Source organism: Choloepus didactylus, chromosome 3 (assembly GCF_015220235.1).
Source record: "Choloepus didactylus isolate mChoDid1 chromosome 3, mChoDid1.pri, whole genome shotgun sequence".
NCBI lineage: Eukaryota > Metazoa > Chordata > Mammalia > Pilosa > Megalonychidae > Choloepus > Choloepus didactylus.
This window is the reverse complement of record NC_051309.1, coordinates 166742028-166758151: the sequence shown is the minus strand read 5'-3', so window position 1 is coordinate 166758151 and position 16124 is coordinate 166742028. Positions and strand designations below refer to the sequence as shown.

Genomic DNA, 16124 nt, shown 5'->3' with positions numbered 1-16124 from the left:
CTGATTTATAGATTAAATGTAATCCAATCAAAATCCCATCAGGTTTTTATTTGTAGAAGTGGACAAAACTGATTATAAAATTAGTTTGGAATTGCAAAAAACCTAGAATAGCTGAAACAACTTCACAAAAGAAAACAACGTTGCTCTAACACTAGCTGATTTCAAGACTTAAAAAGCTATAGTAGTTAATACCAATCTTTGGTATTAGCACAAAGATTGACAAATAGATCAATGGAACAGAATAGAGAGTCCAGAAATAGACCACACATACATAGATAACTGAATATCAACAAATGTACAAAGGCAATTCAGTGGAGTAAAGACAGTCTTTTAAATAAATGGTGCTCGGAACAATTGGATATCACAAGCAAAAAATAGAAATTCAATCTATATATGGCAACATATACAAAAATTAACTCAAAAGGGATCACAGACCTAAAAGTGAAACCTAAAATATAAAACTTCTAGAAGGAAACATTTGTGACCTTAGATTAGGCAAAGATTTCTTAGATATAACACCAAAAAGATAATCCATAAAGAAAAAAATTTATAATTTGGACTTCATCAAAATTGAAAACTTCTATTCTTGAACTACACTATTAAGAGAATGAAAAGACAAACCACAGCCTGAGGGAAAACATCAGCTATACATATATTTGATAAAGGACTTAAATCCACAATATATCAAGAAATGTCTAAACTCAATAATAAAAACAAAACAACCCAATAAAAAAATAGGCAAAAGATTTGAAGACTCTTCACCAATGAAGATATATGAACAACAAACACATGCAAAGAAGCTCAACATTATTAGTCACTGAGTAAATGGAAGTAAAAACCACAATGAGATACCACTACATACCTATTAGAATGGCTAAAATTAAGAAGCTGACCATACCAAGTGTTGCTGAGGACATGGAGAAACAAGAACTCTCATACATTGCTGGTGGTAATGTAAACAGTACAGTAACTTTGGAAAATAGTATGACAGTCTCTGAAAAAATTAAACATATATTGAATTAAACTATATGATCCAGTCATTCCATTCTTAGATATTTACCCAAGAGAAACAAAAATATGAATCCATACATAGACTTACACATGAATATTAACAGCAGCTTTATGTGTAACAGCCCCAAACTGGAAAAATCCAAATGTCCATCAACAGATGAACTGATGTATGTCCACACAATGGAATTGACTTAACAAAAAGGAATGAATATTAATACATAGAGCAACATGAATAAATCTCAAAACAATTATGGTGAATGAAAGAAACTAGGCAAAAAGACTCCATACTGTATGATTCCATTTATATAAAACTCTAGGAAACACAAACTAATATATGGTGACAGAAAACAAATCAGGGGTTGCCTTAGGACACAGGATAGGTTGCAGTGCAGGGAAGAGCAAGAGAGAGAGATCACAAAGGGGCAAGAGGAAACTTTTACGGGTGATGGATATGTTCACTGCTTGGATTCTGATGATGGTTTCATGGGTGTATACACACATCAATACTTAAAGGATTAAGTATACATTTTAAATATGAATTTTTGGTTCTATCAATTACTCCTCAATAAAGCTGTTCTAAAAAATTGACAAGATATATGCACATGAAAAGTTAAAGAACAGAAAATCTGTGGTAAGTATCCTCTCAGATGGCCCCACTGATCCTTGACTCCTGGTATTCATGCCCATGTGTAATCTCTTCTCTTTAAGCATGGGCTGGATTTAATGTCTTGCTTCTAGGGAAAAGAATGCAGGAGAGGTGATACAATGGGATGTCGCTTCCAATATTTAAATTACAAAAAAACTGTCTTCCTTCTTGGGCCCTCTCATGCTTTTGCTTTGAGGGAAGCCAACTGCCATATTGTGAGCTGTCCTACCAAAAGGCCTGTGTGGATAGGAACTAAGGGAGGCCTCTAGCCTTTAATCCAACTGAGGGAGGCCTCTAGCCTTTAATCCAACAGTTTTCAAGGAACTGACACCCTCAGTTCAACAGACTGCAGATTAAATCCAACAACTATGTGATCGGAGCTGGGAAGCAGATTCTCTTCCAGTTGAGCCTTCAGGTGAGAATGAAGCCTTGGCTAATAATGGTTTGACTGCAACCTCACGTGAGACCTTGAGCCAGATGGACCAAGCTAAGCCACAGCTGGGTTCTTGCCCCACAGAAACTGTCAGATATTAAAGTCTGCTTCTTTAAACCACTAATTTTTGGGGCAGGCAGTTTGGTTACAGAGCAACAGATAACACAAGATCTATGTCATATTTATAAAAAGGAAACCTATAAAGCAATTGTATCCATTTAGAATGCATGCAGCTACAAATAACAGAATACTTGACTAAAACTGGATTAAACAGATAGGAGCTGAATTTTCTCAAGTAATATGAAATCCACAGTTAAGGCAATTCAAGGCTAGTGTAGTGTTTTAAAATGCCATCAGGGACCAAAGCTCTCTATCTAAACTCTGCCACCCTTAAGGAATAGATCTTCTTCCTCATGTTTGTTACCTCAGGTTTGCAAGATGACCTTGTGTCAACATCACAGAAAAGAACAAAAGGAGAAAGCACTGCCTTTTTCAGAAAAGCAAAAATTTCCCCAGAAACCTTTAAGTCAGCCTTCCAATTACATTTCATTTACTAGAACTATTTCTTATGACCACCACTAGTTGCAAGGAAGTCTAGGAAAATTTTTTAGCAGAATGTACTGCTCCCACAACAAAGTAATTGTTTTTTAGTAAAGAAGACTAGGAGAATGTTTATTAGAAGGGCAACTACAAGTATATGTCAAAGCAATACATTTTATTTGTGGCAAAACCAAAAATATTACAGGAGATTAGAGAAGGACAAAAACACTGTGAGCTATGGGAATCCGAGGTTTCTGAAGAGATGCGTAGAATTTGAATAGGTGGAGGGGAAGGATAAGGGAATTCTCAAAAGGATAGAAGAACAAAAACTCATGAAGGCAGGAAAATGTAATAAAGCCCAAATGTAAATTACCCCATACAAAGTTTTTAATTGTATAGGTTTCAAAAAACTGCTGAGCAGTGAATATACATGTTGTTTCCTAGCAGGAGGAAAAAAAAAAAAAAGGCCACATTATGCTTCTAGAATGTCTGCCTAGCTACTGCCCTTTCAGAGGTTTCTCACATTCCACCTTACCCCAGCAGCCAAATGGGTGGTATGGAAGGGAGAGTGGAGAGACAGACTGCCTCGGTTCCTTGAAGCAGTGATTAAGAATGAGAATGCCAGAGGCAGAACACATGGGATCAAATCCCAATTCCACACTTATTATGTGACCTTGGACAAGTTAAGTAACTCTGTTTCCCCACCAATAAGCATAATGATAATACCACCTCATAACATTATTGTAGGGATTTCTATTAGTTTCCTGGCAGCTAAAACAAATACCATACAATGGGTTGGCTTAAATAGGAATTTACTGGCTAACAGTTTTGGGGCTAGGAGAAGTCCAAAATCAAGGCGATGCTTTCTCCCCAAGATGCTCCAAAAGTCTCCACAAGACGATGGTGTTCTGGGATTAGCTGCAGGCAATCCTTGGTGTTTGACTTTTCTGTCAGATGGCAATATATGTGGTGGTGTCTTCACCTTTCTCCTCTGGGTTCTGTTGACTTTTATTGACTTCCAGCTTCTCTATGTGGCTTTCTCTCTCTGCGGCCTTCTACATAAGGCTTCCAGTAATAGGATTAAGACCCATCCTGATTCAGTTGAACCACACGTTAACTGAAGTAATCTTACCAAAAGCCCCGATTTACAATGAGTTCGTATCTTTAGGAATGGATTAAAATCAAGAATATGTCTTTCTGGGGTACATAACTCCAAGCCACCACAGGATTAAATGGGATAATATGAAGAGCATGGTTCACTGCCAGGTACAAGTGTTCAATCAATATTAGCTATTACTATTATACCTGAATGTCTTCTCAGTCCTGTTTATAGGTCCTTAAAACAAACCCACCAGTGAGAAATATTTTAGTACTTATAGCCAATAACACTCTGAAAACAGACCTTCAGAGAAAATGTGGAACAAGCTGAGAGTGGGAATACAGGGAGGAATCTCCCATCTGCAGTGGGATTAATGAAGTAGTGGTTAAATTATTAAGACTTCTCTCTGAACTGCAGATTCATATATTTAATTGCTTACTTGACATTTCTACTTCAATAACCACTTGAACTTAACATGGTCAAATATGAACTTCTGATCTTCCTCCCAGAACTTGCTCCACCTATAATCTTTCCCATATCTGTTGGCAGTACCTCCATCTTATCAGCTGTTCAGTTACAAAACTTTGGATTCATCCATGACTCCTACAGTAGGCCAAATAATGTCCCCCAAAGATATCAGGTCCTAATCCCTGAAACCTGAGAATGTTAACTTATGTGGCAAAGACTCTGCAAATATAATTTTTTCCCATTTTTTTAATTGTGAACTTTAACATATATACATAACAGTAATAACTTTCAATGTACGATTTTGCGAGTAGTTAGCAAATCTCAAAGAATGTTATGAGTCACAGTTCATCAACTTCAGCCATTTCCATTATTGTAAAATATAACATACATACAGAAAGGTGTCTTCTCTCAACGTACAGCTCAACAAGCAGTCATATAGGTAATTTCAAAAACTGTTATGGGATACAGTTTCATAATTTCAGTTCTTTCCTTATTATGCAATACAAGGTATATACAGAAAGGTGAAGACCCTCAAGGCACAATTCAACGAGCAGTTACAGAGCAAATCCCAAGGGATGCTACAGGCTATAGTTCCACCATGTCATTTACCTCCTTCCAGCCATTCCAACACCCCAGCATCCAAAAATATACATATAATTATATAAAGTTTCAGTATTCATAGATCTTTGTTCAATCTTATTTGTTGCTACTCCTTCCTCTCACTAAATCTTTCTCCATCTTCAGCGGTGTCTAGACAGTGAGCACCGTAACTTGTTCATATTAAAAGGGGGTGTCAACAGTATGGGGAAGGGGGCCTGTTCTAGTTTGCTAATGCTGCAGAATGCAAAACACCAGAGATGGACTGGCTTTTATAAAAAGGGGGTTTATTTGGCTATACAGTTACAGTCTTAAGGCCATAAAGTGTCCAAGGTAACACATCAGTAATCAGGTACCTTCACTGGAGGATGGCAAATGGCGTCCAGAAAACCTCTGTTAGCTGGGAAGGCACATGGCTGGTGTCTGCTCCAAAGTTCTGGTTTCAAAATGGCTTTCTCCCAGGACATTCCTCTCTAGCAAGCTTGCTCTTCTTCAAAACATAACTCACAGCTGCACTCCGTTTCTTCTCTTTGAGTCACTTCATTTATATGGCTCCACTGATCAAGTCCCACCCTGAATGGGTGGGGCCACACCTCCATGGGAGTATCCCACCAGAGTCACCACCCACAGCTGGGTGGGGCACATCTCCATGCAAACAACCTAATCCAAAGTTCCAACTTAATCCCCACTATTATGCCTGCCCCACAAGACTGCATCAAAGAATATGGCTTTTTCTGGGGGACATAATACATTCAAACCAGCACAGGGCCACATCTGACAGTTGATCTTAAAGAAACTGCTGCCTCTGGGTTTTAGGATTTGTCTGGTATAGGAACACCCTAGTGGATTTAAGTTTCTGAAAGTTAAAACTTAGTGAGTGCATTCTGCAGATATAATTAAGAATCTTGAGATGGGGTGATTATTCTGGATTATCAGGGTAGATCCTAAATGCAATCACATGTATTCTTATAAGAGGGGGAGTAAACGCACGGAAGAGGAGAAGGTACTGTAACCATGAAGGCAGAGACTGGAGTGATGTGCCCAAAGGGCAAGGAATGCTAGCAGCCACTAGAAGCTGAAAGAGGCAAGGAACAGATTCTCCCCTAGAGTCAACGCCTTGATTTCACATCAGTGATACAGATTCCAGACTTGTCTTCCAGGACTGTGAGAGAATAAATTTTTGTTGTTTTAAGCCACTAAATTTGTAGTAATTTGTTACAGCAGCCAGGGAAAACTAATACAACTTCTTTCTTTCCCACATATTCTACATCCACTTCATAAGGAAATCCTGTTGGTTCTACCTTCAAAGTATATCCAAAATCCAACAACTTCTCACCAACCCACTGCTACCATCTTGGTTCAAACCACTATTACCTTAAATTGGATTATTCCAATAACTTAATCTATCTGGTATCCCTGCTTCCATCTTTTGTTTAATAATCAGTCCCAAGTGCCTGCAACGATATCTGGCACACAGAGGATAGCAGGTATTCGATGAACTGTTATTCTGAATCCAACTCCTGTGATCCTTTCCAGAGGTTTTTCTCTTGATTTATTTTGTGGACATCAATCATTTGGCAAGGGTTGGGTAGAGAGGTGAATGTTGCTCAGCATCTGAACTTCCTTCCTATTTGGGGGAATTTCTGATGCCAAGAGGCAGTTAGCTTCCCATAGAAACTGGAAGCCCCAATTATTCACTTTCCCACCTCCCTTGGCAACTAAAGTATGGGCATGTGATCTAGGCTTGACCAATCACATGCACTTCCCAGAATTGTGCCTGGGACAGATTTCTTTGGTTTTGGTTTTTTGGTGGCAGCAACATCTGGTTTTCAGCCAGTGCCAGGAGTGCCAGTGGAAACATCTGAAGCAAGCAATGTCAGTAGTGCTAACCGCAGTCTTCAGAATTCCAGGGCAGCAGTGTCCTCACACACAGACTTCACAGTGTGATTTTGACTGTGAACCTTCCCTTATTTCCTGCCTACTTTAGAACCGGGTTTGTAGCCTTCCCAGTGATTTTGTAAGTCCACCGAGTATCTTTCAATAAATACCTTTTCTGCTTCAGGAGAATGTTCCTGTGATAAAATGTAATCCCAGATAGCTCTCAAACAGAAGGAAATTCAATTACTTTATTTTTCTTGATTAACTTTTCCTGTTGTCTTCCAAAGAATCAGGATTCTTGTTCCCCTACCCCAAAAAAAGTCCACAGCCCTTGTCCCTGAAGTTCTGTTTCTTGACTATATGAGATTCAACATGACAATTCAGTCTGTCATCAAAAAGAATTTAAAAAACACTTCATTAAAATGTGATGGAATCTTATAGTATAGGTTATATATCAAATAAGATAGAACATATAACCACATGTTACTCAACTTAGTAGAGTGGAGGTTTACACACAGGCCAGGATTTTAGATCTTTTCTAAGTTCTTTCTCAGTTCCCTCACACTTTCATTTTCAGTAGAGGCCAGAGTCTCAAAAAGCTCAAAGTTCTTGTCATTTGTCGAGGGTTGAATCAACTCTCCCTACACCTATCTGAACCTCAACTTAGCAGCCTCCTTGTTTTTAGGACACTCAGCTCTTCTCTTCATCAGTATTGTGAGGAGCCTTTGTTCCTAGCTTCTTCCAAGTATCTTGCATCCTAATTTTTGCAATATTCACTTTTCTTCACAACTCCATTTTCCTTCCCCTTCCTAAGTCTTATCTGATCACAAGTTAATTACATGTGTAGACTATATGGTTCTCTAAATGGATATATTTTCATGCCCAAAACTGACTTCTGTCATTTAAGCCTCAAGACGGGTGTTACTTATGATCCATAAGATTTGGAAGGAGGGGCTTACTGCAGTGTAAGATGGGGAAGCTGGACCTGAGTTCCTGCATATAGCTTAACATACTAGAAAGTCCTAGAAAATCTCCATGGAAAATAGTAGGGAAGTTACCTTCTGTCTTGGGCAGAAGTTGTGGGTATGGTGGGGGTAGAAAACAAATTTCTAGACCCATGCCATATCCAGATGTGCACCCTGAATTTTATACTACCCATGTGGTACTGGAATTGCAAGTCAAGAAATTAATGTAAAAAAATTGCTCCAGAACCACTAATGTACCTGGAGTCTCTAAAAGAAGCAAGTCTGAAACTACTACTTTCGCAAACCAGAGTATCTGTGGCTCCCAGAGAATAAACACCAAAACTGAAAATGAGCTCACAAATAAAAAACAAAAAAGAAAATACAGGGAAACAAAACACCCCAAGAAGTAGCCAGCAGCTACACAAACCAAAATAGCCCCCTAAATTTGAGATATTTTAAGTAACCTGAAAATCTGAAATAAGTACATTTAAAATTATAAAAGAGATAAAAGTAATAAAAAGCCATAATGAGAGCAATTAAACAACATGGTGGAGAGAATGAGAAGGTCCAATTTATGCTAAGTAAGAGTCTCAGAAGGAAAAAACAGAGATAATAGGGAAGAAGAAATAGTTTAAGTGATACCACTTAGAATTGAACAGAAGACTTCAATCAGCAGACTGGAGAAGCAAGTGAAGAAGCAGCCTTAAGAAGTGTTAAGCAGAAGAAATAAAAACAAATGCAAACTCAGACTCATCGTGATAAAACATTATCAAAATGTAACCTCTAAGAGTAAGAAAATCTTAAAAGCAAACAGGAGAGATTATCAAGAAAAAAAAAAAGACAATTAGACTGACAATAATAGATGCCACCAGACAATGAAGTAATACTTTCAAAGTGCTGAGGAAAAATAACTGTCAAGATAGGATTCTATATGCAAGAAGGAATTGTAAGTTAGATATTTTCAAAGACTGAAAGAGTTTATCACTCTTAAACTCTGCCTGCACAATCTACTAAAGGATGTCCTTCAGTTTGGATGTGTTTGTGAAATTAGATTTTTTAAATCTATAATATAAAACACATAGGATTACAAAGTGAATAAATTCTATTGAAATATAGTTAAGTGATTTAAAAAATTTGTGATCTAGTAATATAGGCATTTTTTTCTTCATGTATTAAATAACAAAATGTAGCTACTAGAAATGCATAATTCTGAAGTGGTGGTGAGTATTAATACTTTCACTTTGTGCAACAATTGATATGTCAGGAAAACACTTTATTTCTATTGACGAAAAAGTTACTGGTTCTACTAATACTAACTATAGTCTTCCGCCTACATTCATAATTGAAGGAAATACAAATTTTTAGTCAGAATTGAGTTAAATAAAGATGTAGTATTTCCCCCCACAGAGTCAACCTTGGTGTCTATCAACCCCAGATTGAGAACCTATGAGTTACATACAGTGTGTTCAAATACCATAATTACATGGAACTTTGAAAAGGAAGTGAGACCTGGTAGGTTTGTCAGTTAGTGTGAAATACAGACACATCTCTAATTAATTTGAGCAGAGAATAAAGATATATATGCAGGGTCCCCCTGGGAGCCAGGGGAAAATGAGGAAGTGTTGGATTTCCTCACCTGGATTGTTGTTGATGTTCTCACAAACATTGAGGACTGGTGGTTTGGTATACCAAGCCCTCTATCTTGGTGCTTGCCCTTATGGAACTTGTTACGGCAAAGGAGAGGCTAAAACTGCTTTTAATGGTGCCTGAGTGTCTCCTCCTGAGTACCCTTTGTTGCTCAGATGTGGCCCTCTCTCTCTAACTAAGCCACCTTGGCAGGTGAACTCACTGCCCTCCCCCCTACATGGGACTTGACTCCCAGGGGTGTAAATCTCCCTGGCAACGCAGATTTTGACTCCCAAGGATGAATCTGGACCTGACATCATGGGATGTTCTCAAAACATCCAAAAGGGGGATGCAAAATGAAACAAAATAAAGTTTCAGTGGCTGAGAGATTTCAAATGGAGTCGAGAGGTCACTCTGGTGGGCACCCTTACGCACTATAGAGATAACCCTTCTTAGGTTTTAATGTATTGGAACAGCTAGAAGTAAGTACTTGAAACTATCACACTGCAACCTAGAAGCCTTGAGTCTTGAAGATGATTGTATAACAATGTAGCTTACAAGGGGTGACAATGTGATTGTGAAAGTCTTGTGGATCATACTCCCTTTATCCAGTGTATGGATGGATGATTAGAAAAATGGAAAAAAACTAAATGAAAAATAGGGTGGGGGGATGATATGGGTGTTATTTTTTATTTTTATTTTTTATTCTTGTTTTTACTTTTTCTGGTATAAGGAAAATGTTCAAAACATAGATTGGGGTGGTGAATGCACAGCTATATGATGGCACTGTAAACAGTTGATTGTACACCACAGATGACTGTATGATATGTGAATATATTTCAATAAAACTGAATTAAAAAAAAAAAAGAACCTACAAGTTAGAGGATAATTGAACCCAGAAGTGATATAAGAGGTGACAGTAAGCTAAAAAAATAAATTGAAATGCTAGTAAGTCTAAACACGCATTTTTCAAAAAATTATTATGATGAAGATGATGATGATGACGATGATAATGGGGGGTGTTAAAAACAAGACGGAACTAAAATACTAGAAAACAATATCTTGGCAGGTGGCAACATGAAAGTTAAAACAGTCTAAGGTCCTTTACTGTGTGAGATGATAGAGATACTGACTTTTGACTCAAATAATGCATGTTAAATTAAAGGAAGCCACTAAAACAAGAAGAGGGTTAAGTAAAATGAATCTCTTTGTCATAAAGCAAATCTGTTATTTTTAACAGTGGTGGCTTACCTGAGATTCCAGAATCTCCAACTTACGTTTCCTTGCATGAAGAGCTTTACTTGGAAAAGCCCAATAATAATTAGATGTTCCAATCCTCTCACAGTCAACCATACCATCATCAACCAAGCTTTGAAGAACTTCTTTTACTGACATAGCAGCTAAGAGGGATAATTTTAAAGACTCTATGTTAAGAAACACCATAAATAGAATTAAAAGGCAAATAATTGATTAAACACTTGCAATAAATACTACAGAAGAGGTGATATGTTAGTAAGTAAGGAGCTCTTAAAAATAAACAACAATAAAAAGGCAAATACTCCAACAGAAAAACAGTAACAGGATATCAATGGGCATCTATAAAATACATTTTCATGGCCAATAAACAAGAAAATGTTCAACTCTACTAATAAAAAAAATGCAAAACAAAGAAATGAGATATAGTTCCTTGACTACTAATTTGAAACACTCTAAAAAATATAATACAGGATTCAGGGAAATGGGTACTTTCACGCATGGATGAAGACTTTGCAAAATGTACCTAAAGTCTTAGACTTATGCATACCTTTTAATGTAGAAATTCCACTTTCATGAATTCAGCCCAAGAAAATAATGATGGATATACACAAGGATGCTTGTCAAATCACTGTTTTCAACAGCAAAAAATTGGAAATGACCAGTCCAATAACTGAATTTTTAAAAAATATTTTATTGCAATGGAATAGTAGGCAATCATTAAATGTGTAATAAAAGAATATCTGATGGCATGGAAATTTGTTCGTAATTATTATATGGGATTTATTATATAGAAAAATAAAGTTAAAAAATAGCAAGTGCTAATTTTTTTGAACAGTGAACATGGTTTTGCCAAGACAACTTTAAAACAACAAAAGCTATTGTGTCGGTTTGGATGTATTATGTCCCCCTAAATGCCATGTTTTTTGATGAGATCTTGTGTGGGCAGACGTATTAGTGTTGATTAGGTTGGAACCTTTGGATTAGGTTGTTTCCATGGAGATTTGACCCACACAACTGTAGGTGATAACTCTGATTAGATAATTTCAATAGAGGTGTGGCCCTGCTCATTCATGGGCCTTGATTATTTACTAGAGCCCTATATAAGAGCTCAGACAGAAAGAACTCACTGTTGCAGCCAAGAGAGACATTTTGAAGATGGCCATTGAAAGTAGACTTTTGCTACTCCAGAGTTTGCCTGGGAGAAACTAAAAGAATACTCCCAGATGCCTAGAGAGAAACATCCTGGGAGAAAGCCATTTTAAAGCACAACCTGGGAACAAAGGAAGAAGACACCAGCCCCACATTGAGCCAGATTTGGCCAGCAAAGTGAGGGCACAGGAATTCCACAGTTTCAGCCCCACCTGTTCAGATGTAACCTGTTCTTAGAGGTAAAACAGGTCTGAGGATGATTAATAGGTCTAAGGATGATTACATCACTGAACAGCACCATCTGATGGACAGACCAGAAAGTGCAAGGGAATTGAAGGGCTTTTAAAAGACTCTCCAGACTCTATCTTAGGACCACTGGAGGTGGTCTACACCCCCTGCATGGAAACCCGGCCCTGTTTTAGGTAAGAAATATGGATGACCCAACTGTTAAAGCAGGGCCCTAAAACAAACCCAAGTCTTACTGGCTGGCAAAAAACAGAGCACCACTGGAAGCCAGCAGACCTGTTTTACCGCATACAGAGACCTTGCTGTGGTACCCAGTGCCCACTCCCATCCCTAAGGCAGGTCACTATGGGCACCTGGTTTCTGGGGGAGACTGAGGGACAGAGCCAACCTGAAAACTGGCCACCAAGAGAGATGAACAGATAGAAAACAAAGCCATCCAACAAGAAACCCTAGGCAAAAGAGAGAGAATGAGCTACAGAATAAACTAATTTAAAAAATCAGATGCCTAGAATTCAGCAAAAAAAAGCACAACTCATACCAAAAAGTATGAAGATATGGCCCAATCAAAGGAACAAACTAACACCTCAATTGAGATACAGAAGATGAAACAACTAATTAAAGATGTTCAAACACATCTTCTAAACAAATAAGTTGAAAGAAAATGTGGCAAAAGACATGAAGGATATAAAGAAGACACAGGGTGCCCATACAGAAGAACTCGAAAGCTTGAAAAAATAAATGACAGAACTTATGGAAATGAAAGGCACAACAGAAGAGATGAAAAACACAATGGAGACATACAACAGGAGATTTGAAAAGGCAGAAGAAAGAATTATTGACCTACAAAACAGGACATCTGAAATCCTACATACAAAAGAGCAGATAGGGAAAAGAATGGAAAAGTACAAGTGGGGTCTCAGGGAACTGAATGAAAACACGAAGCATGTGAATATATGTTTTATGGGTGTCCCAAAAGGAGAAGAGAAGGGAAAAGGTTCAGAAAGAATAATGGAGGAAATAATCACTGAAATTTTCCCAACTCTTATGAAAGACAAAAAATTACAACTCCAAGAAGCACAGCATACCCCAAACAGAATAGACCCAAATAGACCTACTCCAAGATACTTACTAATCATATTGTCAAATGTCAAAAACAAAAAGAGAATTCTACAAGTAGCAAGAGAAAAGCAATCCAGAACAAGCAATCTGTACAAAGGAAGCTCGATAAGACAAAGTGTGGATCTCTCAGCAGAAACCACACAGGCAAGAAGGCAATGGTATGATATATTTAAGATACTGAAAGAGAAAAGCCGCCAATCAAGAATTCTACATCTCGAAAAACTGTCCTTCACAAATGAGGGAGAATTTAAAATATTTACAGATAAATAGACACAAGGAGACCTGATCTACAAGAAATATTAAAAGGAGTGCTATAGGTAGATAGGAAAAGACAGGAGAGAGAGGTTTGGAAAAGAGTGTACAAATGAAGGTTAACAGTAAGAATAACTAATAGAGTAAAAAAGAAATAAAAAAAAAACAAGATATGACATATAAGCCAAAAGAAAAAATGGTTAAAGAAAGTACTGCCTTTACAGCAATAACATTAAATGTTAATGGATTAAACTCTCCAATCAAAAGACACAGATTGGCAGAATGGATTTAAAAACAGGATCCATCAACATGCTGTCTACAAGAGACTCACTTAACACCCAAGGTTGGAAAAAGTTATTTCATGCAATCAACAATGAGAAAAGAACAGGGGTAGCTATACTAATATCAGACAAATTAGACTTCAAATTAAAACAATTAAGAGACAAAGAAAGCACCATGTATTAATAAAAGGGACAATCCATCAAGAAGACATACAGATATAAGAAAGTCTATACTTGAGAGAGAACAACTGAATGTCACTATTGCAAGGTGCTAAAAATGGGATGGTATATGGAAAAAAACACAATTAATGCAAATTAGGGTTTATGGTTAACATAGCATTGTAGTATTCTTTCATTAACTGTAACAAAGGCAATATACTGAAGCTAAAAGTTAATAAGAGGGGGATATAAGGGAGAGGAATGGGATTGGGATTCTTGTTGTTGTTCCTCCTTTTTTAATTTCTTTTTTTTTTTCTTTTCTATTTTTCTTTTCTCCTCCTCTTCTTGCTTTGTGGAAGAAATGAAAATGTTCTCATATAGATTGTGTTGGTGACTACACGATTATACCAGAAACCACTGAATGTATACTTAGGATGGATTGTATGGTGTGTGAATAAAACTGTTTAAAACATAAACAGAAGGATACAAGTGCTGGAAAAGATGTGAAGAGAGATACATACCTATTCACTGTTGGTAGGGAAGTAGAATGGTACAGACCCTCCGGAGGGTAGTGTGCCAGCTCCAAAGGAGGTTAAGAATAAGGTTGCTATATGATCCTACAACCCCATTATCAGGGAAAGACTTGGAAAAACTGAAAGCAGAGACAAGAATAGGTATTTGCACACTGGTGTTTATGGTGGCATTATTCACAATTGGCAACGGATGGAGGTGTCCTAAGGGTTTATCAACAGATGAACTGTAGGGTGAACTGTGGTGTATAAATACGACAGAATATAGAACAGCTGCAGAAAGGAATGAAGTTGTGTGGCATGCAACTATGTAAGTGAACCTTAAGGACATTATGTTAAGTGAAATAAGCCTGAAACAAAAGGACACATAATATATGGTTTCACTAATATAAACTAACTATAATGAGCAAACTCTGAGAATTGAATTCGAGAACATAGGTTATGAGGGGATTGAAAGTGGACAGAGATTGGGTAACTGATGATTAAGGAGTACAGAATGTACAAATAAGGTTCATTGTAAAGGTTCCTAGATTGTAAGCTCTTACAGCAGTCACATCTATTCCTGGGTTTTACTGTTATTTCTAAATTCTAAGATGCTGTCCTCTTTGTGTATAACCTGGTGGTTTCTTAGAAAGCTGGGTATCTGTATGACACCTGAGACTCAGAGTTAGAGTTCTGTAGCTCTGAAAGTCAGCATTACTCCACACAGCAACTGTAAAAGAAGCTGAACACGAGATCAGACTTCAATTAGAGATATGAATGAAATGGACTTGGTTGGGTTTAAGGTAAATCAGAATACAGGGCAAAGGATGATACTGTCTATGTTTTAAAGCTTTAATTTCTGTGTGAGACCAAAGGAAAAGATGTTTATTTCGTCCAAAATTTAAATTTTCTGTAACACATTATCTAATTTATCCTGTCTGGTCTATTTATATAAACAACCTAATTACATGGAACCTAGACTATGGAATGAGATCTTATTATTCTGTACAGGTAAATGTAATACCCAGATACATCCCAGAATATTTTGGGTGGAAAATAAAAAAGTATTTGCAAAGACCCCTTGAGGGACTGAAGATAAAATGTGGAACTATTAAACTTCCACACCTGGGGAATTCCTGATACTCTCTCAAGCATCAGGGACTCCCAATTTCATAAGCTAAGCCCTTGATCTTGTGGCTTGCCCTTATGAAAGATATTTCTGCAATGGCGAAACTAAGCCTACTTGTAATTTTGCTTAAGAGTCACCTCCAGAGAGCCTCTTTGGTTGCTCAGATGTGGCCTCTCTCTCTAAGCCAAACTCTGCTAATAAACTCACTACCCGCTACCTACCCCCCATGTGGGACATGACTTCCAGGGGTGTAAGTCTCCCTGGCAACATGGGACATGACTCCCAGAGATGAGCCTGGCCCTGGAATAGTGGGATTGACAATGCCTTCTTGACCAAAAGGGGAAAAAGAAATGAAACAAAGTTTCAGTGGCTAAGAGATTTCAAATAGAGTTGAGAGGTATTCTGGAAGTTACTCTTATGCAAGCTTCAGCCAGATATTACAATTTGCCACAATATGCCAAACTCCAACCAACAGTATTCCTGAAAACTCTAGGAAGTGTCCTGGGCTCTATCTAAGTCTCTATAAATGTTTTTCTTAATAAGTTTATTTTTTTTTTCAGAAACTTAAGGCCTCCAGATTGATCGAATGCCAGATAAGCCCTGAAACCCACAGGTACCAGAATCTTCAAGAATATCAACAAGTTTCATTCCTCTACCCCATAAGAACAACACCCCTTTCCAGCAAGAATAAGTTAAAATAGTCATTGCCCAGATATCCCTGAAAATTGACAGAATGATCAAATGAGAGGAAGGGGGT

At 37.5% G+C, this 16124-nt stretch overlaps 1 protein-coding gene across 1 annotated transcript in view; it reads right to left on the bottom strand.

The window, feature by feature from the left end:
- The window catches only part of MND1 (meiotic nuclear divisions 1), a 97244-nt gene that overhangs the window by 63706 nt on the left and 17414 nt on the right, over nucleotides 1-16124 (bottom strand). The window contains exon 4 of the mRNA XM_037829088.1: nucleotides 10515-10663. Coding sequence (XP_037685016.1) covers nucleotides 10515-10663 — 149 coding nt within the window. The remainder of the gene's footprint in view (nucleotides 1-10514; nucleotides 10664-16124) is intronic.